This window comes from Pyxicephalus adspersus, chromosome 5, assembly GCF_032062135.1.
Source record: "Pyxicephalus adspersus chromosome 5, UCB_Pads_2.0, whole genome shotgun sequence".
Lineage (NCBI taxonomy): Eukaryota > Metazoa > Chordata > Amphibia > Anura > Pyxicephalidae > Pyxicephalus > Pyxicephalus adspersus.
The window spans coordinates 113980176-114003723 of NC_092862.1; the positions used below are offsets into that span (position 1 = coordinate 113980176).

The following is a 23548-nucleotide window of genomic DNA, read 5'->3' on the forward strand; positions in this document are numbered from 1 at the left end:
CTTACAGCTCTCTGCAGCAGAGGAGCTTGAAGAGGAAGTAGACCCAAAACGTAAAATACACTTGCCTTCAATCCCACAGAGCAGTGATCAGTCCAGATGTTTTCTAGGCGCCATCTTTTTTCTGTTCTTTTGGGTTCTCCCTACGTCAGGGTTCTCATTACTACAACCCCCCAGGTATAATGATTCAGCTGGGACAAGCTTCCAGAATATTCAGCCTGCCAAGCCAAAACCAAGGGGCTGCATGTACTTCAGATGACTGACCAGAGCCAGACCCTCAGCTGAAATGAGAAGGGGGTCCTGTGAAGTGTGACCCCCCCCCCCCCCCCCCAACTTAGGGAGAGCCAATTAGCTTGGGCTTGAATAAGGGTGTCTATGCAAAAATACAAGTGTATTTACAAGGGGAATGAATACCACACACCTCTCAGCCAGACCGGACAGTGCAACAAACACAGGTGGAAAATCCTCTCATACTCCAGCCCCTCCCCCTTCAAAGGCACCTAAATGTTCCTTTTATTGGACTGTGCTTACTAAATTTTGTGTCTCTTGCATGTTTCTGCTGTTGAAATTGCTGTATTTTTGTGAGTATGAATTCTTGGACTGGTCCTGCTAATGTCTCAGTGACTCCTGCCATAACCCAGAGCTAATACTGTCACAAGGAAAACCAGCTTTAACCATAATTTAACAAGTGAACAAATATAATTCTGCTATTATGGAATTTGTTAAACAATTTCATTTAGGGACAGCGTAAGAGGCAGCACAGTGGCTCAGAGGTTAGCACTAGCCTCAGCTAGGTTCCAGTTTTGAATTTTTGAGCCACTGTGGCAGTTTTGAGCCAAGACAATATCTGCATGGAGTTTGCAGGTTCTTCCGTGTTATTGTGGGTTTCCTTTGGGTGCTCCAGATTCCAAAAACATGCAGTTAGGTTAGTCGTCTTAGCACTGCATAATATGTTGGTGTTATAGAAATACCGTGTTAAGAAAATAAAAGGAGAAATGGATTCAGATAGTTTTGGTTGTTTGAAAATTGTTACTCAGTTGCATGTTGATCTTTAAAAATAAACAATGACACAAAACTGAAAATCGTAAATAAGTAAGTTTATTGGTTGTCTATTTGGAACATTACCTCTCAGTGGTAAATGAAAAGCATAAAGTAGCAGTCAAGTAACCAAGTTTCAAGCTAACATAGAGATACTCATAGAGCTGACAAATAATAACTGGAATCTCTTAACGATAATATTATCAGTACATTAGTGAATTTGAGAGAAAATATATAATCAAGAAATGAAAGAAGTGTCTGCTCAGAGATTACAGCAGCCATGCTCAACCATGGTTCCTTCAGGTTGTTTGGGATTCCTCAAACTCTGGCTGATTGGCCTCCCATTTGATGTTTCCAGCAATGTTCTGCGACCAATACCACTTGGTAGAACGGACTCTAATGATGTTTTCAGCTGTCCACAAAGATGTTATTCTATAAGGGGGCATTATTTCCACTGGCACCAATGTAAGAGGATTTTTTCCCCTCTGACCCCTAATAAATTGGTTTTAGCAGGACTTCCCTGTGACCTGAAAATTATTTCAGGTCCATCAGGTAAAGAGGTTGAGAAAGGCTGCATTACATATATAATAAATTTAAAAGAATGAAAATAGACACATTTCTCCCAACTGCTTGCTCAACTTTTTACTTTTTTCTCACTCCCAAGTTTTCAGAAAGTTCAAGGCTTTTTCTGTTTTGAGACAAATTATTCAGGTAGTATGGATAATAAATAACATTACATGGTTACATAATAATAAAGTCAGCAAGAAGAGGGTCTAGCTACACTGAAACCTCAAACAGAACTGAGGTAAAAGTGCTAAAACCCATCAATTCAGACCATATCAATTAAATATGATGCTTTGCCCCAATTTGTTTGGGGCAGATGCCCTGTATATGACAGCGCAAGTGGTCTGAACAAATAGCTTGTATGGCACTGCCCTTAGGTAGGGATAGGTTCACACAAGCAACAAATGTATTTCTGGACAAAGCTCAAGGCTGTAGTTGTACAATACATTTTTAATTCAGTATTTAAACTGGTGTTCAGTGGATGAGATTCATGATGTCACATACAACACCCAGCTGCCCGAACACCATAACTTCAAAAATTGATGAATGTTCCTGGACATCACACTCGAATGTATGGAAAACATCTACAACATATGCTTAACATTACTTTGCCTTCTAGTGCTAGCGTTCACCTAGCTTTAGGACAGGTGTAGTAAATACTTGTTTACTAGTCTAAGCAATAGCTTCAGGGTACGAAGAACATATACAGGTAAATTCAAAACATCTGTAAATTATCGAGATATATTTTTTCGGTCTTAATTTGTGTGATTTAAAACATCAACAAAAAAGATTTAAAAAAATACATGTGAAGGATAAACATTAGCTGGGTTCTATAATGAGATAAGGTGAGAAACACAAAATCTGCTGCCTATAAGCAACTGAGAATCTGCAAAGTACCAGTATGTCTTAGTGGGCCGGATAGGAATTCCATTTGCTGTAACTTTCTTCCCTTGATCTAATTACATAAATATATCATTACAATGACAGATTTACATTATTTTCTGTATTATGTTTTCTTTGATGATTCAACCATAGAGGTATTATTAGGGTAATAATGGTTAATAGTGCACAGGTAAGAGGTACCAAAATAACCAAAACTTTACACATTAAAATGTGGATTTTAACAATAGGTCATCAACACTTTCATGGTATAATTTATTGTACTATGCATTTAAAAACTATACATTCCATTATTTTATGCCATGTATAGGGTATAAAAATATTTGCATCATGTACAGCTTATGGCTTACCCTACAGCGATCATTTTCTATTGTCGCACATTAGGTAATATTCATGGTGGGCGGTAGGACTTTGAATATTATATAGTTTGGCCGCTTCTCAGCATTATTTATGACAAGCTTAATGTAAAAGAGATATTCTTCACCCCACATATTACCATGCAGTTAGAAATCCCTATGGAAACATGCCTTAAAGGCTAGCTCAGCTCAGGATTACATATATGTATATATTTGTAGACTGTACAGAGTATTTTTAGATATGTATACTGTTAGCTGCAGGTAAAGAATGTTTTGTGTATTCATAATGACGTCTGTGTAAACATCACACAACATTGAACTATTGAGCTAGGTGGGTTATAATAATAAACAGATATGTGATTGAGCACTGCTGTACTGTATACAGGCAATGGAAGATGTTGCATACTGCATTGTGGATAACAGAATAGGTTCAGTACTGCCTAAACTTATCCAGAATCCATTGCCCCTCTGCCATAATTTATTTGGTTGTATAAAGGGTGGGTTTATTTTGCTCTCATATTTTAAATGGGCATGAAACTGCAGGACAATGTGGATGTTGATGGCAGCTGATTGTAGGGAACATTGCAATGAGTTTACAGGCAGTGAAAACTTTTAAGTGACAAGGAAACTGTTTATCTTTGATGCTTACCTAAATTTTTTAGATATCATTCACTGAGCCTGAAGGGAATGTACTTTCAGTGCACATCAGTCTAAGTATCACGAGTGAATGCTCAAAACTACTAAGCTACTAAACTGATCATAAAGTCAAATTTACAATAATCAGATAAAAAAGGGCAACATTTTGTAGTTCTAGTGTGGCCAGAAAAAGCTTGATTCAATGGGCCTAATTAAATAAAGCTCTCCAAGGCTGGAAAGGATACACGGTAATCAGTGAAGCTGAGTTATCCAACAGACTTGGAATGGATCTGGTCCAGGATTTGCTGGCAAATTGCAAATGACTTTGCAGAAACCTATACTAGGTTTGCTGGATCACCCAGCTTCACTGGTGAGAATGTATCCTCTCCACACTTGGAGAGGTTTAATAAATCTTCCCCAATGGCTTGAAAAGTGTCTGCACAAATTAGATTCTATCCTTTCACCTTGCACATTTGTACATATTCACAAGTGTCACCTTCTATAGCTGACCCACAAAGGGTTTGGATTTCCTCACACTTCTCCAAATTTATAGCTTTATAGCCATTTATATTTTTTCTTACCTGACTATGTTTGCATCCTGTGTATGTGTACTCTAATTTAAAGCATAAATGTAGCTAAAATTGTGTTTTTTAGTTTTGAATAGACTAAGGAAGAATAAATATGTGAAAAAAAAGTTAAAAATGGTTCCTATCAGGTAATAAAAAAACAAACAAAAAAACTTTGGATGCAAAAGTCATCTACTCCTCTGCAGTATCCCATTTTCTCTAACAGATGTCCTCAATCTTAAACATCAGAAAAGGATATCATGTGACTGCAGAGCATTGTGGCCCTTTGCAAGCATATACAATGCTGATATTGAAGAAGACCTGAAGAGCTAGAGTATTCTCCCAACTGTGCCAACCTGAAATGGTAAGTATACAAAAAAGCAAATAATAGACATAGGGGCTTGGGAATGGGGTGGGGAATTTCAACCCTTTCCCTTTATACTAAAACAAAAATGCTTGTTGTACCATTGGACTGATTTTCCAACCAGGAAATGTGTGGAAGTCTCCCAAGTTCAGCCACATCACAAATAAAGACCTGGCACAGCTTCTATCCCTTTCCCGCCTGTTCAAAATGTACAATAAAATTGGCTGGAGATGAGCTTTACAAATTCATTTGAACAAATATGGCAAAGTGTCACCATACAACTTAGACAATGGTAAAGTACACAGATCTCCATGAGACTGCAAGTTTCACAAAATAAAATTAAACTTCTTTAAAGGCACAATGCAGTCATAGGTGGTCTTATTTGTGTTTATTTCAGAATGCACTGAAACATGCGATGCTGTGGTATACAGTTGTCATAGATGTGTAGTGACTGTACCACTGCATCTAGGAGTACAAATCTGGAATCTCAACAAAATTAAAACTACACATTTTTAAGAGAGCATTTTATGGCACTTTGCAGTAACACAGACTTTAATATGTTTGAAGGGTATGTACAGAGTATTGGGACATACCACAGTTAGTATTAGTATTTGGCTGCTTAGAAACCTTGCTGTTACCAGAATGACTTGTGAACATTTATGTAACAATTTCCTTTAGACCTAAATGAGAAATTTGAACGGTTTTAGGTGATCTTTGAAGATGTATGTAAACTCTAGTAGCATTTAAATGTAGCTGCAACACAACTGAAAGAGAAAGAAGTACTAGGGTGGGTATTTGGTAGGTGTAAAAGTATAGTGCCTATTCACATGCATGTGCAGAATTGAATTACAGTATGCTGCCATAGGACAGGCAGATTATTTGAGTAGGCTGCCCAATGTACCACAGTGGTCCAAAATCAGACCTGAATCACTGACTGTCAGTGTTAAAACAATGCTTTCTAGTCATTAGGTGAGGAGCACTGAAATAATAATTCTATAGGTACCCCATCAGAATGGAAAAGTCCATATGATGTGAATGTTTTACAACTTTGGATAATGACGAATAAGTAGGAATTGGCAATTTTGCAAAGCCTGCTTTATTATAATGATTACTCTTTAGTTTATACATGGTAGCCACTAAAATTCTCTACGGACTTATGATACCAGCCTACTGGCAAGGCCCCAAAAGCTTGTCTGACTTGTGTGGTTGCAACAGGTAGACTTTACCAACTGTCTTCCATAATTTAGTTTTAAATTTATTAAAAAAGCCATACATTATCTAGTATTCGTTAATCACATCCAACTGGACTTGTAATCCTGAATACATTTTTTGGTATAGAGGAATACCCCAGCCATTGATCCAAAACCTTCTATGTTGAGATAACACACCTGGAGTGCAATTTTAATTGCACACAGCATTGTATACAGTCATGTGACATACTAAATTGTATGGTAGTTGCTGACTTTCAACAAATCTGTAAGCAAATCCACCAATGTCCTGCAACTAAAAGATGCTTGCATGGAAGAATGGTTAAGATGTTTACAGGGAAATTGTCAGAGATTGGTGGGCTGGTATATAAAAGGTCTTCAAGAAGTCAAATCTTCTAATAGAGCAATACCAGCCAAGGATATGCTTATTTTTTCCACCCTACACCATTACACCTATTGATATTTTTCTTCAATAAAAGATTGAAACTGCATATTTTCATTTTTTTTATTTTAGCATATTACTTTTTCTGTAGGCACTGTCTGGATAAAAATTTAATGTTTATCTGTTTAAATAAAACAGCAAGTTCCATGAGGTGTATTAACATTTTACATGGTCATTTAAATCTTTTTTTGCTTGGGATATAATGATACTTGTACAAACCATTACGTAAGGACTGGAAACTTATAATACTAGAGTGGAGTTATGGAACCTTGTAAAATGAAATAAAGTGATCACATTAGTTGGGGACATGAAATGGTTTCAATTAAACTAGGGAATTCAGTGACATAGGTAGGCCTCTATAAAATAGCAGGGCTGAAAAGAAAAATGTTGCTGCTGCAAAGACTTTATATTGCAAAACATTCTTAGCCATACATGCTCAAGAAAAAAGAAACACGATTTCTAGGAAACAAAACAAAACATACATTTCCCTGTAGTATAAATGCAAAGTAAGTTTTTAGTAAATCAAAATCTCTTTAGCAAATATTTTCATTATAAACAATAAACTGTCAGCCAACAATTATACTGGAGAAAGGACATATAAAATAATACAAAATAAGCAACTCCAGCTTGCTATATGATAGTCTTAAATACTGTTTATGACAATATACCAGGATCAGCCACCAGGACTTTTTTTGTAGAAAAAAACAAGTAGAACAGGAAACAAATAATAGAAAAAAGTGGAAATCATAATTTATAGACCTCATGTATAAATTAAAAAAAACAAACAAACACCACTTATTTTAAATGAAACTAAAAAGCAAGAATAATACATTTAACAATGTGCTCCAGTGCGACAGACTAAAACTAAGGTCACTTTGTATTTTTGACAAATTTGTCTTTTTTGGGGGGGAGAGGGGAAAAGGGCTGTCAAGGTCTTTCTTTGATTTCTCATATCTTAGTATTTGTTAAACATAAAATCAAATTTAAAAAAAAAAGAATAAAAACAAATACATTGTATTGATACAAGAATGCTTCCTCTTGTACAACCTAGGTCATATCACACACAAAACTTCCACGTATGAAGCAGGATAATGTTATGCAGCCATGATGATATCAGTTTGTAGTATAGTACATGGTCTGCACAAGTTTAGTGCCAGATAAAAGCAGCTTTCTTGGACATTTTAAAGGAGTGCATAGCTGTCTTGTGAAAAAAAATATGTTAACAGCTACTTTTTATCACATTGTCCAGTGCACAAGCTCTGCCATGTTACAGTATTATAGCACTGCTGCTACTACGTTTTGGGATAGTTTGTATCTCTTGTATTGTAACTACTTCTTAATGAGTTCAGATTTCATTTTTGTTTCTTCTCTTTGTGGGAATCTTTCTTTTGCTCTGATTTGAACAGTCTCCTTGGAACGACAATGATGCTGCCATCGCTATTACAGTGCAGTGCATACTGGCTTGGATTGACTGGCCTGCCTTGATCATCTCGTAGTCGGCTAAACACGTTACGGTAGAGGTCGTTCATTTTCTGTTTCAGGTGGCTCACAGACTTGGTGCATTGAGCTCGCTCTTTTAAAAGCTTTTCTTTCTGTACCTTCAACTGATTAACATCATCTTCCAAGTTCAATATGACATCCAATTTACGCTTTCGACAGTTCTGAGCTGCCACCTTGTTTTTGCCCCGACGTCGAATATCTCTTATAACAGATATCTGTGTCTCAGTCAAATAATGCTTGGATAACATGTTGTTAAACATCTCTACAGGCATGCTGACTATTTCATCCACAGAGAAGGGAATTTTTAGGGATTTAGCCCGACGTTCATCACGGCTGAGGCTTTTCTCCATTCCACCAACACAGGAGCCTTTTAATTTACCTGATTTTGCTGTCCAGCTGTAATGATGTTCAGGACTGGGCTCTAACTGATCTGGCATCTGATTGTATGTATGGTTGTGCTGGACATTATTTAAAGTAACCTCATCATAGTAACTTGCATCGTCTTGATAATCTATCTGGCAAAATTTGTTGATATCTGTCCAGCTTCCCCCAACTGCCCCTTCTAGGCCATCATAGGAGACAGATTCAGAATCACTGCTGTAGCCAGCAGCTCCTTCATCCTCTCCAAAAGTTACAGATGAAGAATCGGATATGCTTGCAGATGCAGGGCTATGGCTTGAATTAAGAGAAAGTCCAGAATCTGAGTCTGGTTCTTCAAACAACTGGGAGACTTCCAAAGGGTCAAACCCTTCTTCCAGAGCTAATGACATTAAGTTGATTTCGTCAAACACATTCTCATCGAGACCAGAAAGAAGATCCTGATTTGTTGAGTTTCTAGAGCAGTTGTCAGTAGTTGGAAATAAAGACGTTAAATCTGTCACACTCAGGGGTCCTCCAGTAGCAGCGCTCGAGTTTAACTGCATCAAGCTTTCTGGTGTTGGAGTCAAATCCCCGATGGACCGGTCATTTTGACTTGATGTGTACATGGCTTCCTGCAGACTTACATCTTGGCTTATTGCCTCTGTAAAATCCACACTGTAAGGTGTGGAGGAGCTAATTGGATTGTTGGTATTTGAAATTGACTGAATATCCTCCAGTGTAATCTAGGAAAAAACACAACCAATATAGATTAAATTTTTTTGTTGTTGCTATAATTATAGACTGTATTCATGACAGCCTATAACTCTAAAACAAAAAACAGATGATAAGGTTTGGTTGTTTGTGCATGTCCTTAAGCATAATGTTTAACTTTAATCAACAGTTTTGGTCAATTCATTTGAAAGGTTCACAATAAACTATCCAATGTATCAATACTCAATATTGAATTAAGACGCGGTTGTAAACTCCACTGATCCAGTTTTATGAATTTCTTTTATAAATGTAAATTTTTTATTGAAATTTTTGCAAAATGTAACAACAAAACATAAACAACACAACATATACATTTATAAATTTCTTATACAAACAGGAGTTGTAAAACTCAGAATATTAGAGTATAGTTTGGATACAATGATATTATCCTTCCTTCCGAGATTAGCTGGAACCGATTTTTTAAATATAAGTTTACTAAGGCCAACTGATAGACAAAATAAATATTTTCAGCCTATTGGGAAAGAAGGGATGAAAGAATCAAGCCACATAATAAACATGGATGACCTGAAACCCATTTTCCTGAAGACGATACATGTTTATGCATGTATAAAATTTGCCATATTACCATAAGTATATGATCAAATGGAGTAACAGTGTAAAAGACTCAAGATTGGTCAAGGAACTGCTGTGTAAACAAAGATATTGAAGCCAAGCCTGGGGTAGGTAACCCGTTATGCCAAAAATTGTAACATTTCTGAAGACAGCCACCTTGTTTATAAATGAGTCTTAAGCTTTTTGTTGTTTTTGGTACCTATAGGCTCCAGTGATGGATACCCCGTCCCTGACTGTAAGAATTCTATTCCAGATCATGACATTAGGAGGTAAATAAACCAACATATACTTACATTTATGTCAGGCAGGGACAGAAGGTCTTGCCATATTTCATTGACTGAATTCCCAGGTCTGGGGGAGGGCTGGGTATTCTGAAGGGAAGTTTCACTTGTGCCCTTTACAAAGAAATCAAAGTGTAATTTTGAGGTTAGCACCCATTTTACTGATGTTTGGAAAGACATTAAAAAATTTACAAAAACAACAGACTTAACTTAACTTAGACTTAGAGTAACTCACAGATTCACTTTATTTCAAAGTAAGAAAAAGAAGGGAGGTGGAGAGTGCTTAGTGGCTGATCTACAAACTTCTACATGTAATACATCAACAAAAAGAAATAGGAATATAAAAAGGGTAGAGATGTGAAAAATTACATTAACAGTAAAACTGTTACTAGAAATCTAAATCTACTCACTGAATATACACTAGAATCTTCCGTTAATGCTTTATATGCCATATTGAATAACTCTGGCTGTTATACTATATGGAAATCACAAGATCTTGGAACACTGTCCGGCAGTATATTCATTAAATCTTCATTCCAACTCATAAGATGACTATATGTAGATAAACTGTACAACAACAGCTTTTATTGGTCTTCAGATATTACCCTGCAACCATTACTCTGTATTTAGCGACAATTGGTGCTTTGTAACAGAAAAGCCAACATATTTTGGGGTTGATGATCGGGCCCTCCAATTGTTGTCTACACAACTGTTACCAATTAGTGAATAACAATGCAAATGATTTTGTGACAAAGCCCTAAAGTGCAGCAAAACATCTGTTCCTGTCTTTAGTGCTATACATACGAGGGGCTCTGGGACAACAGTGATACTGAACAGAAACTTTAATTACAGCTATGAACTCCATGATTCTCTCATGCCATGTATCTTTTATTATATTAGCTCCTACACATTTGTTTCATACATTGGAAAAGGTACATTGTATACATTCAGCAATTTATAAATCTTGGTAATATAGTTGGTACACAAAATATCATTATCTACAGGACTGTTGTAGAGAAGCCAAGCAGTCAATTGAAATGCAGAACTAAGTAGGTTTTAATTACTGCACTGGATGAAAAGAATGATGTGGTTCACAAAGTATAAATATAAACATAGACCTGAATGTAGAAAAGGAATCAAAATAATTTACCCAGCATGCAATAGCATTTCTAGAATAAAAAATCTGCTTTGTCTAGCAAATTACTAAGCGTACATACATGCCCTAGTTTTTGGTACCATTTTACAAGAAGGTAATTCTGTCTCACTGGTTCAATTTTTAGAAGTGTGATGTAGAACCCTTCACTTGCGTTTGGTCCAGGACAAGTATGTTTGTTCCAGGTAGTATTTAAACCAGAGAATCTTTGTTAGGGATCTGTCCTTGCTGACCCACATTCCGGGTTACATTAGGCATGGCTCAGCATAGGAACTGTGTCTGCATTGTAAGTGCACAGAAGACCAGTCAATGACTATTTCCAAAGAAAAGGCTGTGCAGTTCCTACCAGGACCACACAGAGAAGATAGCAGGAACAGATGCGTTATGTATATGACCAGCTGTCATTACATTTTTATTTCATATAAAATGGCTAGATGGTACAGTATAAGGGGAAAAATGTTTTTTTTTAACTTTTTTTTTTCAGTTGGGACCCCTCTTTCGCTGTAGCGGTTAAGACTAAATGGGAAGCCCAGAGCATTGGCGAATGTATCCCAGGAGGCTGTGGGCTATTCTTTCTGTGCATGCCCAATAATTGGCATGCACAAAAGGGTCTTTCCTCTATAGTAAAAAAAGTGCTGCTATAGTAAAAAAAGTGCCATGCATGCGCAGTGAGATCTCCATTTTTTAAAAATTTTTCAGAAAGTGCATGACCCAATCTCGCGCCTGTGCAATGTGAGATCGGGTGATGCACCTTCTGGAAAATGTATTGAGTGATATAGGAAGAAGAACTCGGAAGAAGATGGAGGCCTCAAGCATCCAGCCCACGCTGGAATGAAGAGCGAAGATAGGACAGCACAGGACTGTGTGGACTTTTTCTTTTTTTGGATAGTTCAGCTTTAAGGGCTTATATTAGAGAGATTTACCCTTTTCTTAAAAAAAAAAAAAAAAAAGTTTTATCGAATGGAAAACCTGCTAGGCCAGGTTTTAGCCTTTCTCTACTTTTCTTTTTCTGCCTTTGTTGCTGTTGGGGAATTTTCCTTACCTGTCTGGTAAAACATTGTCAGCAGGACAGAAAAAGAGTTTGGAGTCATGGATAATAGTAACCCATCAGGGGCTGTAAACCTGCTTTGCTCTAATAAAAACCTACATAACATTTTGGGCGGACACATACTTTATTATTATAAGAGAACAGGAAATCAGTAGCAAATACCTGAATATTTCTTTTACTGTAACAATTTAAATTCTTAAATTGCAACCTTATCACAATTATTTATGTAAACACCCTGCTTTCATTTTATTGCCTTTTAGACACGTTTGACCTTGAAAAGCCCTTTTCAAGGTAATCAGTCAATCTAAATATAACATATACATACATAAGGGCAATAAAACGTTTGTGACTTCCCGGGCAGGCAGAAACATAACAGCATTGCATCATAATAACCTCTGCTCTGATCAATGCTGGTCAATAATTCAGGAGTCACATCTATAAAATGTTTTTGCAGGGTTCAAGGGATTTACCTCTAGTGCATTTTCTGTTTGTGCTAGCAGCTGAATAAATTCTTCAAAGAAAAGAGAAGGCTCTGTTGTGTTCCCTTCAATCTGAAAACAATAAAGTCATTCATTAATACAACATTTACAGTTACTATACAATAAGACAAAACTTGCTTTTTGAAATAAAAAACAAACAACAAATTAGGTTGAATAGATGAAGCTCACACATGCTGAAAAACAATACAAATTCTGTTCTATTGGAGTTCTGCTTCTGAAGAAAATGTATTCTAATGCAAGAAAAGAGCTATATACTTCAAATATTGTCTAAATCAGTGTTTCCTAACCAGGGTTCTTCCAGGGGTTGTTAGGGGTTACTTGAGCAATGAGCAATTTGTGACTCTTGGGCAGGGGTGTAGTCGTAAAAAAGTTGTACGTGCCCACCCCACTACACCCCTACCTGTGTCACTAAAAGGGGAAGACATCTGCCCCAGAGTGACGTCATGATACCGGAACCTGCCCACTCTCCTATCGCAGGTCTGAGCACAAACCGCCCACCTAACTGAGCCTGCAATTCAATATTGGAGACATGGTCCGCGGCTCTGGCCAGTGCGCCCCCCAGTGGGGACCTTCTCCTGACCCTGCTGGGGGGCCGACTGGCCAGAGCCGTGGACCACCAAAGAATTCTTTGCAAAAAAAGAGTGGACACCTGTGCCCACTCCCGAAAAAAGTGGGGGCTTGCCCGCCCACTACACCCCTGCTCTCAGGTCAGTTTAAATGACATCAATGATCTTTTTATTTATCTGTAAGAGTGACATTTTAAGAGTGACATGGCAAGTAACATAGGAGGCATTCTTCCTACTGACCACCATGCTAATGTACTGTTAAGTTGTGAATATAGTAATTATAGCAAGAGTTCCCTGTGGAACTGAAAGTTTTTTCAAGGCTTCCCCCATGTTACAAAGGTTGAGAAACACTGATCTAAATACTACATGAACATGTTTTCATTTATTGTGTGCTTTGAGTGTTCTTTTTATCAGATCTTTTCAATAATTAAGTGTGAAGCTTTGCCTCAATGCAGCACCTTCGTGTATGTACTGCTGCTCTCGCCTTCTGCTGGGTGACTGGTCTTTTTTCTGCCCCCTCCTTTAGTTTTCTGCAGGCAGCCTGCAGTTAGTGAATACACTATTTACCCCAGCATTTGGTTTGACTTATTAAAGCTCTACAAGACTGGAAAAGATAGACTATCACAGGGGAACCTGGGTGATCCAGCAAACCAGCAGTGAGTGGTCCATTGTCACTATCATATATACATGGTAAATATCTGGGTATACATATATACATAAATTGGTAATAAAAGTTTTTGTATGGATTCAGCTTGAACATTCTATTATATTGCAAGGAAAGATATAGTTAAATTTTGGGCTTCAAATTTAAAAGAAAGCTATCACCAAAGCCGTATTGCTATACCATTACAATGTTGTATTTTTATATTTATATTACATGGAACAATTCAGAATTAAGTCCATAATTTTCCTATTCTAATTTTATGTGGCTATATATTTTTTTTCTACAAGTTGATCAGTAAAAATGACAGTGATGGGGTAAGGACAAACCCTGCCAGAGGTGATTACAGCAATTCTGTTTTCACATGTCATCTGTGCTGCGCAGACAGAATCAAAAATGCATTGTGACAATCTACTTACCTAATGCTTTCTATATTCATCAGATAAACAATGAACAACAAATCTTAGGGGCTGGTTTACTAAAGGAATATTGGCTGATCAGTTAGCAAAGTGAACTTTTAACTTTCACTTAGATCAGTAAATAAGGTTCAGCTCCGCTGACTTCAACCATCTAGGCTAGCAACAATCCTGTTTTCTTTTTAGATTTCCTTGTATATGATTGAGTATTCTTTACAATGTTAATTTTCACTACATTCACTAAGCCTAGCAAATTATTCCTTGCTAAGTGGACAGCCTATATTCCTTTAGGAAATCAGCCTCTTACTGTACAGTAGCCAGTATTAGAATTTTACATTTTACATTTAACTTTTAAAAATAGATTTTTGGTATCAATACTGTGCAAGACTCAACCCACAGTTCTCAATGAAAGTATATAAATCAAATTTAGGAATACAATAATGCCATAACTGAAAGGGAAATTATACATTCATTCACATGAATATAAAAAGAAAATGAGTTTACACTTTAAAGATGAAGTGGATTTTTTCGGCCAGGTACACATAAGCAGAAAAACTGCTTTGGACTGGTTATAGGCTAAGTATGCATGGCAAGTGATTGTCCGATATTACTATTATTGATTAATGTTAAAAACTCAATCTGCCCTAGCAGATTAATGAGTGATGAGGAATAAGTGCTGTACTTTCCTAGAGGAGAGCAAAGCATTGTGTCATTGTGCTTGCCCCCCCCTCCAGATTGGTAGTGGGTACAACTAAGGCTGCGTACACACGTCCAATGGTTCTCGTCCGATAATAGGCGCATGGCCGATATCGGACAAGAATCTGTACATGCTGAAACGATACGATCGTTCAAATATAATTCACCAATAATGTACACACTAGAGACAATCGTTTGAACAATGCAGGAAGTGACATGTACAGGAGAAAGTGTATCACAGAACAATCACTGAACGACTGTACACACAATAGATAGCGAACGATCGTCGCCCAATTGGATCCGCCGGGACAGACGTTCTTTTCCAGCGACATTCCTTGTTCATCGTTTTCGTTGGCCAGTCGTTGTGCACTTTTTTTGTTAACAATTATTGGATGATCGGTCGTTAGTCGTTTGTTTTCAACGATAATTATTGCACGTGTGTACTTAGCCTTAAGAAAACTAAGCCTTACAATACAAGCTGAAAACTTGAAATAGCCTTGCACAGGAGTTGTTCCCAGCCAACTTAGTACATGACTGGCCATCCATCTTTTTACTAACCCTACAATGTAAAGACCTCATTACATCTTTATAGTCTATACCAGCATTTCCCAAACCATGGTTCCGTGGAACCCAGGTCTTCCTCCAGAGGTTGCTAGGGGGTTCCTTAAGCAATGAGAAATGTGTGCCTCTTAAGTGATTTTAATGGACAACATTGATCTTTTTAGCTATCTATAATGGTGACATTGTTCTCAATGGCCAGTAATGTGGGAGACATTCTTCCTACTGAACATTACACCAATATACTATGAGCTGTGGATAGAGTAAATATAGCAGGGGTTCCCTGAAGACCTAAAATTATTTCACGGGTTCCTCCATGTTAATACAGTTAAGAAAGGCTGCTCCATGCATGCTCTATAGCACAAACAAAACAAGGTGGTGGGGCCAATCAATGGACATCAAGCTGTTTTTTTAATTGAGTGGAACATTCCTGTAAATAATGAAATATGCATAAACTAGATATCACTAAACTTCTCAGTGAATGTGTGTTGGATTCATTAAATGTCAGACAAGTTGGAAGCTCTGTGCTTGTTTGCTCTGCTATGTAAAAATGCCTTCATTTCACAGCTCACTGAAGTACAAGATTTCTTACAAGGCTTTTAGATGAACACAAGAATGCAGACATCTCTATTCCAGCTTAAAAATGAAAACAGCTGCAGAAACCATTTTCATTTCATCTTACGATACCCATAGAAGTGTAGGAAATTTATCATTTGGCATTCCATGAATTTGGAGTAAGTGTAATTTTATACAAGAACTAGCCTAAAATAGGAGTGAAGATGAAATAGATGTAAAATTTAAGAATGTATATTGCAAACCACAAAATAGTACGTGACGCTTCCTAAGGCTGTACATACTTGTCACTGTTTAGATAAGCTCCTTGCATGAGAATAGGGCTGTGTAGATACCTCAGATGATTCTCAGCCAATACGAGCCGCAGGGCTCGTTTCGGACGAGAATCTGACATATACACAGAGGCCACCTAAAGTCGTCAGAACGGCAGAGGACAAACAATTGCAATGGAAGTGAAGGGAGGAGAGCGATGCAGGGTGCAACTTGCTCGCCCCCTCACCTCCACTTTCCATTGAACAGAGCAGCTCTTCTGGTTCATTCAGATTTCAGTTGTTTGTTGTTGGAAACTATCGTAAAAGCTCCAACGACAACGAAAATTTCCAACGACAAAAATCTAGTGTGTGTGCGTAGCCTAAGGAGTGACAGACCTATCCATCACTTTTTTAGCAATTCACACCAATGTGGACTTTGGATGCAACACAAATTGGAGGAAAGAAGAAACTACTGACTTTGTGTATATAACATATAAAGAGAATTATTGCCTAAAGAATACCTAAACTCAGAAATTTCACTTTACATAAAAGGGTTAACAACCTTTTTAGGTAAAGTAAAAATTATTTTTTTTTTTTCAAGTGCAACACCTTTTTTTAAAAAATGAAAAGGTGCAGCACCGACCCCTAATTCCCGACTGCCTAGGTGACGTCAGGCATCCCGGGAGGCTCTTGGGTGCCCCTTCAGTGCATGCCTGAGCAATTCGGGCATGCGCAGTGAGATCGGCAATTTTTTTTTTTCATCCTTTGTCACCTGCGCCAGGGTTGGGTAATGTAGGATCAAGAAGAGGAGAAAGAAGAGGAGAAAATGGCAGATTTTGGGACGACGCGAGACCTGATGCAAGACCCGGATGGATCGGACTGCCCTGTGGGGTTGAAGGTAAGTGTATTTTTTTTTTTGTTTGCCAGTTTTCAGTTTAGTTCCTCTTTAAGTCACTGACATTTTTAGAAAAAGTTGGAAAATGCCTGCACGACTTAAAAAATTCCATTCTACATATATTAGAGTTCATTGTTACCTACAACGTAACGGTTCACTCTAGTCAAAATGATTCTCAAATTTTGCCCTACCAACTAGGGCAGCTGGCCACCTCAACCTTCTTTGATGGTAGTCTGGGAACCTCACACATAGAAAAAAGAAATACACAAGTCACAGAAATAAAGCAAAAAGCCACTGATATGCAAAGATAAAACTAATCTCTTAGCTGTAGGATTTATTTATTCATCAAGGTAAAGAACCATGTGTTAATTGTAACAACCTAGACAAATCAAGCAGAATTTCTTTTGCTGCATGATCTGATTAGTTGTTCTTGATTACTGAATTTTGTGCATCATTTATATTGCAATATTGCATAAATGTCAAATAGGTGGTCAATAATATTCTTTAAGCAGATCAGAAAGCTGATCCTCATTCTTCCCAGCTTGAGGAGATCATGATGCCTTCACATATACCTAGGCTTACCTCTGATCTTAGGTTGCTGTTGGCACTTGAATCTGTATTTCTGGCGGCCCCTATTGTGCCATTCTGGTTGTTTTGCTGCGTTATGTCCTCCTCCTGTGCTCTCTTTCCATTCTCGCTCTGAAGGTAGTTGTAACCATAGGAATCAGCAGCGTATCCCAGCTTTTCTTCTTGCTTCTGAAAATGCAATGCATGTGTTAACTCTAATACACAAGAGTATATCTCTATGTAACATTGAAGAAAGGCGTGTGCAGAGTGCAGGACAAATTCCCTGTTTTGGCTTTGCTAATCACACAAAATAATTAGTGCGTTTCATTTGTTATAAACTATGACAGTCTGCGGAGCTGAACAAAGTGCATCAAACATTCCATTTCAGTCCCTGGGATTGGACACACAATCTAGTTTAGTACATCCACAGAGAGATGGTATGTTCCTTCAATCCCCTCAAATGAAGAAGGCTGATACACAACATTTCTAGCATTTTGAAAACTTTACCTGCCATTAGAGAATCATACCCGGCACAATCAAATATCAGTCATTTTCTGATGAGGCTTGCAATACTACCTTCTATGTTAGGCTTATGGCAGAAATCTACATATCTCTTCATTAAAACCTTTAACAAGTTTGCTGCCAATCTGCAAACAAAACTGAACTAATAAACCGATCAGAATTATTGGCATACAGGTGCTGTATGACCAAATAAAAAATGCCATAGTTGCCATAGTTTTAGGGGTTTCATAACATAGCAACAACAGCATACATACTTTACTTCTGCCTAAAACATATGTGATCCCCTAAACTCTTACATACCCTAACACTGCCATGTTAATATCATTTCAAAAGTAACTTTCATTTTTCTTAAATATGCAGTTTTAATAAAACAAAAACGGGTGATCTTGCCATGAAGATCCTGAACAATTCACATGTTGACCTGTCTCCCATTTATGCTCCTGCATTGTCACTCTTTTCTATAGATCTCTGACACTACAAATAGCTGTTTCAACGTACATTACACAGGTTAGATCCACTGTTGTCACCATCAGGCGTCCCACCCTGAAAAAGGATGTGCAGCAGAAAAAAGCATGTGAAAGCATGTTAATATTATTATTTTATATTGTTAATACACAGTATTTATATAGTGCCAACAGATTACTCAGCGCTGTACAATAAATAGGGGTTGCAAATGACAGACCCATACAGACAAAGACACAGGAGGAGGAGAAGACTTGCTGCACATAATACCATAAAAAGGCTGCTGGAGACCAGCAATGCTAACATGCAATAACGTAAGAATTGTATTTTACTATAGATATAGCTAATTATATTTTGATTTTTTGTTGTTTAATTAAGTGTTGCAGATGCAGTATCTGGCAGTTGTGTACAGGCCTAAAGTCAAACTTTTTAGGATAACTGTAAGCCTCTGTGTTTTTTTTTTTGGTTCCCCTGGCTTAGCAATAGTACGGTAGACTAAATATTGTGATATATCAGCTGATAGAAAAATGTGACACACTGCACTATGGCCTAGATATATACACACAAAAAAGAATTATTCATTCTAAGACCCAGTTCTGTTATGTAAAAATTAGAACCCTCACCAACTGGTTTACCCAGTACAGCACACAAATCACCACCTTACAGAGGACAAATGTATGGGACTTCACACCTCTGCTGTATGGATCCTTTCAATAACCTGGCCCCATGGTTTAATAGGTTTGCACCTCACCCAAAATCTCTGCCTAATTTATACCCCTTCTGTGCTATTCACTGTACTGTGTATGAGTGTATGTTATGAAAGTGCTTCTTCTAATCTGTACAAAACACAAATCAGATCTATATGATTTATACATTATCCCATATTTCTGCTCACTGCCACTCCCATGCCATGAATATTGCACTTGCAATTTTTATGACTTTTAATTTGATTATAATCTTTTTGCCTAAAGAATGAAATGTTAGCATTCTTTAAAGTTTGCTTCTTTAAATATATTTAGTTAGCCAATAAAAGAAATCTCCTGCTATACAAAAATTAAGGAGGATGTCTGTCTCACTTGTAAAATGGTGCATTGCTAGCTTTAGGATCACGGTGAGGTTTTCCCTCAGTATCTCAGGTAATTTCATCCATTTATAAAAGGTAACATTCTGCTTGACACAAGCCCCCAGGATTAACGCTCAGCAGATGTTAAATTGCATTGTAAGCCTATTGTCCTGAATGGCAGCTGCTGCTGTGTTAGGGGGACAGCTGTCCTTCTATCATTAACCAGAAAGCCCAGCTTCTCCTCTTATCAGAGCTGAAAAGATCCTACAAAAAATTGGGATTTTGGAACAAAGAAAGAAGGAAAGAGATACACACAATAAAAGGGTCAAGTTACCTTAGTCCTAAAAAGAGATTACAAGGAGCCAGGACATAGAAAGGACTAAAGATGGCTGTAGGATATCTGCTGTCCAAAATGTGACTTTAAAGATAATGGGGCTCTATAAGTAAAATGCTGGCCTACAGAATGAGACACCCAAAGATCCTTAGAGCTGTCCTAAATTATTGTTATTAATAAACAGTATTTATATAGCGCCAACATATTATGCAGCGCTGTACATTTATTAGGGGTTGCAAAAGACAGACAGATACAGACAGTGACACAGGAGGAGATGACCCTGCCCCGAACAGCTTACAATCTAGGAGGTGGGGGATGTATCACATAACAGGAGAAGAGATTTACTTATATACGGAAAGTTGTTTAGAGGATGAAAAAGGAAAAAAAATAGTGCATCTATGCAACACATGCAAGTGTGCCTGCAGGTCAGAAAAATACCTGTACTTCAGCCACTTGGTGTATTTCCTATTGTGGGGTAACAATAAACAGAATTTTGTGAGCTGAGTGGTGTCAGCCCTGCCCATTGTATTTTCCTAAAGTATCCAGGCACTCCAAGCCACTACCACTGTGTTTTTATCTGCACTTGTTTCTGCCACATCTAATGCCCGTGACATGCAATATATTACATCCTAGCTTTTGAGTTTAGCTGGGCTTTAAAACTGAACTCTAGGCAGATAAAAAAGACACAAATAAAAATTACTCTGTGATCATTATTACATTAATATATCAACCTCCTGCAATCCCCTGTACAGAAAACTGGAGTGTGAGAGGAGGAATCAGCAGCACAGGTAGTCAATCAGTTCTGACAACAAACATTTCTGATACCAGGAGAAAGCAAAGTGACCAAGAATGAGAGGAATGAGTTATTCACTGTGCTGTTTGTTCTTTTAGCAAACCTCCAGTACCAGGCTGGGGAAGCTCTGTGATGACCTGGGCTTAGAGAAAGTTAGGTGAATGATGCTGCACTGGACTGAGGACATCTAGCAGCAGACAAAGGTACTCCAAGGAAAATCTCTAAACTGAAGCTTAATATTACAACATAAGTGGGTTTTGTTATTTTTAAGTTTTATCATTTTTATCTTTTTTTGCCAGTTTCTAAAAAATGTAAAATAAATGTACAGAAATTGTACAGCCTGATTAGCTGAGTGTAAATTGCCATTTTTTTTACAATGAATATACAGTTATAGCATGTGGAAGTAATTTTAAAATGCCAAAACTCATTTTTTTTTTAGGTATAGGTTGGAATTAAACTGGCCTATGAAAGATTTTGGTATTACAGGTTTTACTACATTCAGGACTTTAGGAGATGACATACCAAGCTCTACCAGAATTTCATTACCTTACAGCTGAAACTTAGCTGATTTAAAGCAGAACTTGATGCCTTGGTACCACAACATCTTCATAATCTAAAATTATTATCTAATCTATTTTTGCCTGTTTTCCTGAAAACAAAAACTCACATCATTGTTGAGTTTTGGCCAGAGGAAGGTCATAAATATTTCCGATGCACTGGACATATGGTCTCCCTGGGGTAGGGATTAGATTTAGGATATCCCATGCAGACCTAGCTAATCCGGTAACGGACACTGCTAAACATTGAACCTCCCATGTGAGCAGTACCATAGTGCTAATCCTGTGACCTGCCACCAGAGAGTGTTGGGGTCAGAAGAATCTTCAGAAAAGATGCACAGCACTGGTATTATGATTCCAAAAAAAACATAGGAAGATCAAGTAAAAATTTTACACAACAAGAGAAAATTTCATTCATTTCAATCTCCATAGACAGCTTGTGTATGCACACACACACAAGTATATTCTTTATGTAAGCTATCATATGTATTTGAATAAAACCCCGGGTATTTATTTTGCCAGAAAATACAGGAAAATGATTTGACTCAAATATAAACCTACGGCACAAAATGTGGCCACCACTGCTAACATTCAAAGCAGTAATCAATATATGTCAATAAAATTATTGTGAATACATCCATGGTGCATACTTTTTTTCAAAATCACATGGGCTCTGTTTACCCCCTCCTTTTTACAGGTAAAGTATTTTGCACTTTTGAGTTGGTAATATGGTTATGGTGAGTGAGTTGCTCTTAAATGATCTTTTTTACATTTTTATTGGTCACCAGTAACTGGCGCTTTATTTTTAGGTAAAGTAACATAACTCATGTCTCTTGCTTTTAATGGCAAGAGTTTGTTGCACATTTTACATGAGGACATACCGCCATCTACTGGTGAGCCAAGTGTATACACCAATATATGTTTTCTAACAGCATTTTGTGTGTGTGTGTGTGTGTGTGTGTGTGTGTTGGGGGGGGGGGGGGGGTCCTGGTTTATACTCAAGTATAAACGGTATATTACTATATCTTCACAGACAAAATATACTATTTTAGTGGTTACACTAATTGTAATACCATGTTGCTGACCTTAGCACAGAAAAATATAACAATGCTTAATAAAATATACATATGGCACATATACCATATTGTAGAAGTACTACAAAATTATCCCAGAGGCAGATACCAATACAGGAACACCTTGTTCCCAATTCAATTGCTCATTATAATCATGTAGTAGAAAGTTAAAAACCGGTTTTAAACTCAAAAGCGTGGGACTGGAAAAAAAAATAATAATATCCTTGGCAACATCAGGGAGGTATATGTAAAAGCCAATAATTCACGCCTATCTGTGCATAATAAATACAATCATGGCCAGGCTGGATTATAGTAAACCTCCTGTAAACTATATAGCAAAGGCTGGGAGTAAACTAGAATAAAATCCAAAGGCACTGTAGCAGCATACTTCTATATTAAGTACATTTTACTTGTACACAACTGATATATTCACAAAGATCACTAATCTGAAAGTCTCCTGATCTGATCATCACTATACACACACGATAAATGTAATTCTACTGGAAGGCCAGCAAATATAATATATATATATATATATATATATATATATATATATATAGCAGTAAGACATGTAGAAAAGTTTGGTCAGTCAACGATTCTGATGATTTCTGCCATGACTACAATTTAGGAGTAACAGAAGATGATCTTATAATAAAAGAATCATATGTGGGGGTATAAAGTGAAGTATGCTCTTACATTGCAGAGAACGTCCATACGCTACATTTACTGCAAGCCAATAAACCTCGAGTAATCCTAACTGTAGCAATCCCCAGGACTCCCCTCTCCTAATTAGTCTTTAGGGAAGCTGTAGCTTATTCTGCTCCAATAGACGACCGAATAATGGCTATCTGGTCCATGAGGTATTGTGGTGCTCCAGTCATAATGATTGGATGTGGAAAGCTGGCAGAGATGGATGGCAGCTGAAGAAAGCAGTTTAGGATTGTGTGTTAAAACAACAAACTCTATTGGGGGAAGGGGGAAAGGCAGCCCTATCTGCTAATTACATATTCAGGCTCTGTATCTGGTATTGTAGTGCTACACAAGTCTATACAATGTCTTTGTGGTTGAAATCTTACCTCAAAATTTATAATAGAGTAATATAACTAAGCAACTAAAAGCTTTCTATAATTTCTAATCTCTACATAAATTATAATAATTTATGAAAGCACAATAATAATAGTAAATGTCAAAGCTGCATTAAAAAATCACTGTAATTACTGAAATACTGCACTCTCTAGTAATAAAGGAAACAACAGGAGGAACCAATAAATGCAATGAGAAATAGCAAATCTTAAAAAAAGCTT

The 23548-nt window shown here is 37.3% G+C and overlaps 1 protein-coding gene across 1 annotated transcript in view; it reads right to left on the minus strand.

Moving 5' to 3' along the window:
• Positions 1 to 1081: 1081 nt before the first annotated feature.
• Positions 1082 to 23548, minus strand: part of NFE2L3 (NFE2 like bZIP transcription factor 3) — a 36720-nt gene continuing 14253 nt past the window's right edge. Inside the window, exons 2-5 of the mRNA XM_072412503.1 lie at positions 17456 to 17629; positions 12228 to 12308; positions 9569 to 9670; positions 1082 to 8674 (exon numbers count right to left, since the gene is read on the minus strand). Coding sequence (XP_072268604.1) covers positions 7424 to 8674; positions 9569 to 9670; positions 12228 to 12308; positions 17456 to 17629 — 1608 coding nt within the window. The 3' untranslated portion in view covers positions 1082 to 7423. The remainder of the gene's footprint in view (positions 8675 to 9568; positions 9671 to 12227; positions 12309 to 17455; positions 17630 to 23548) is intronic.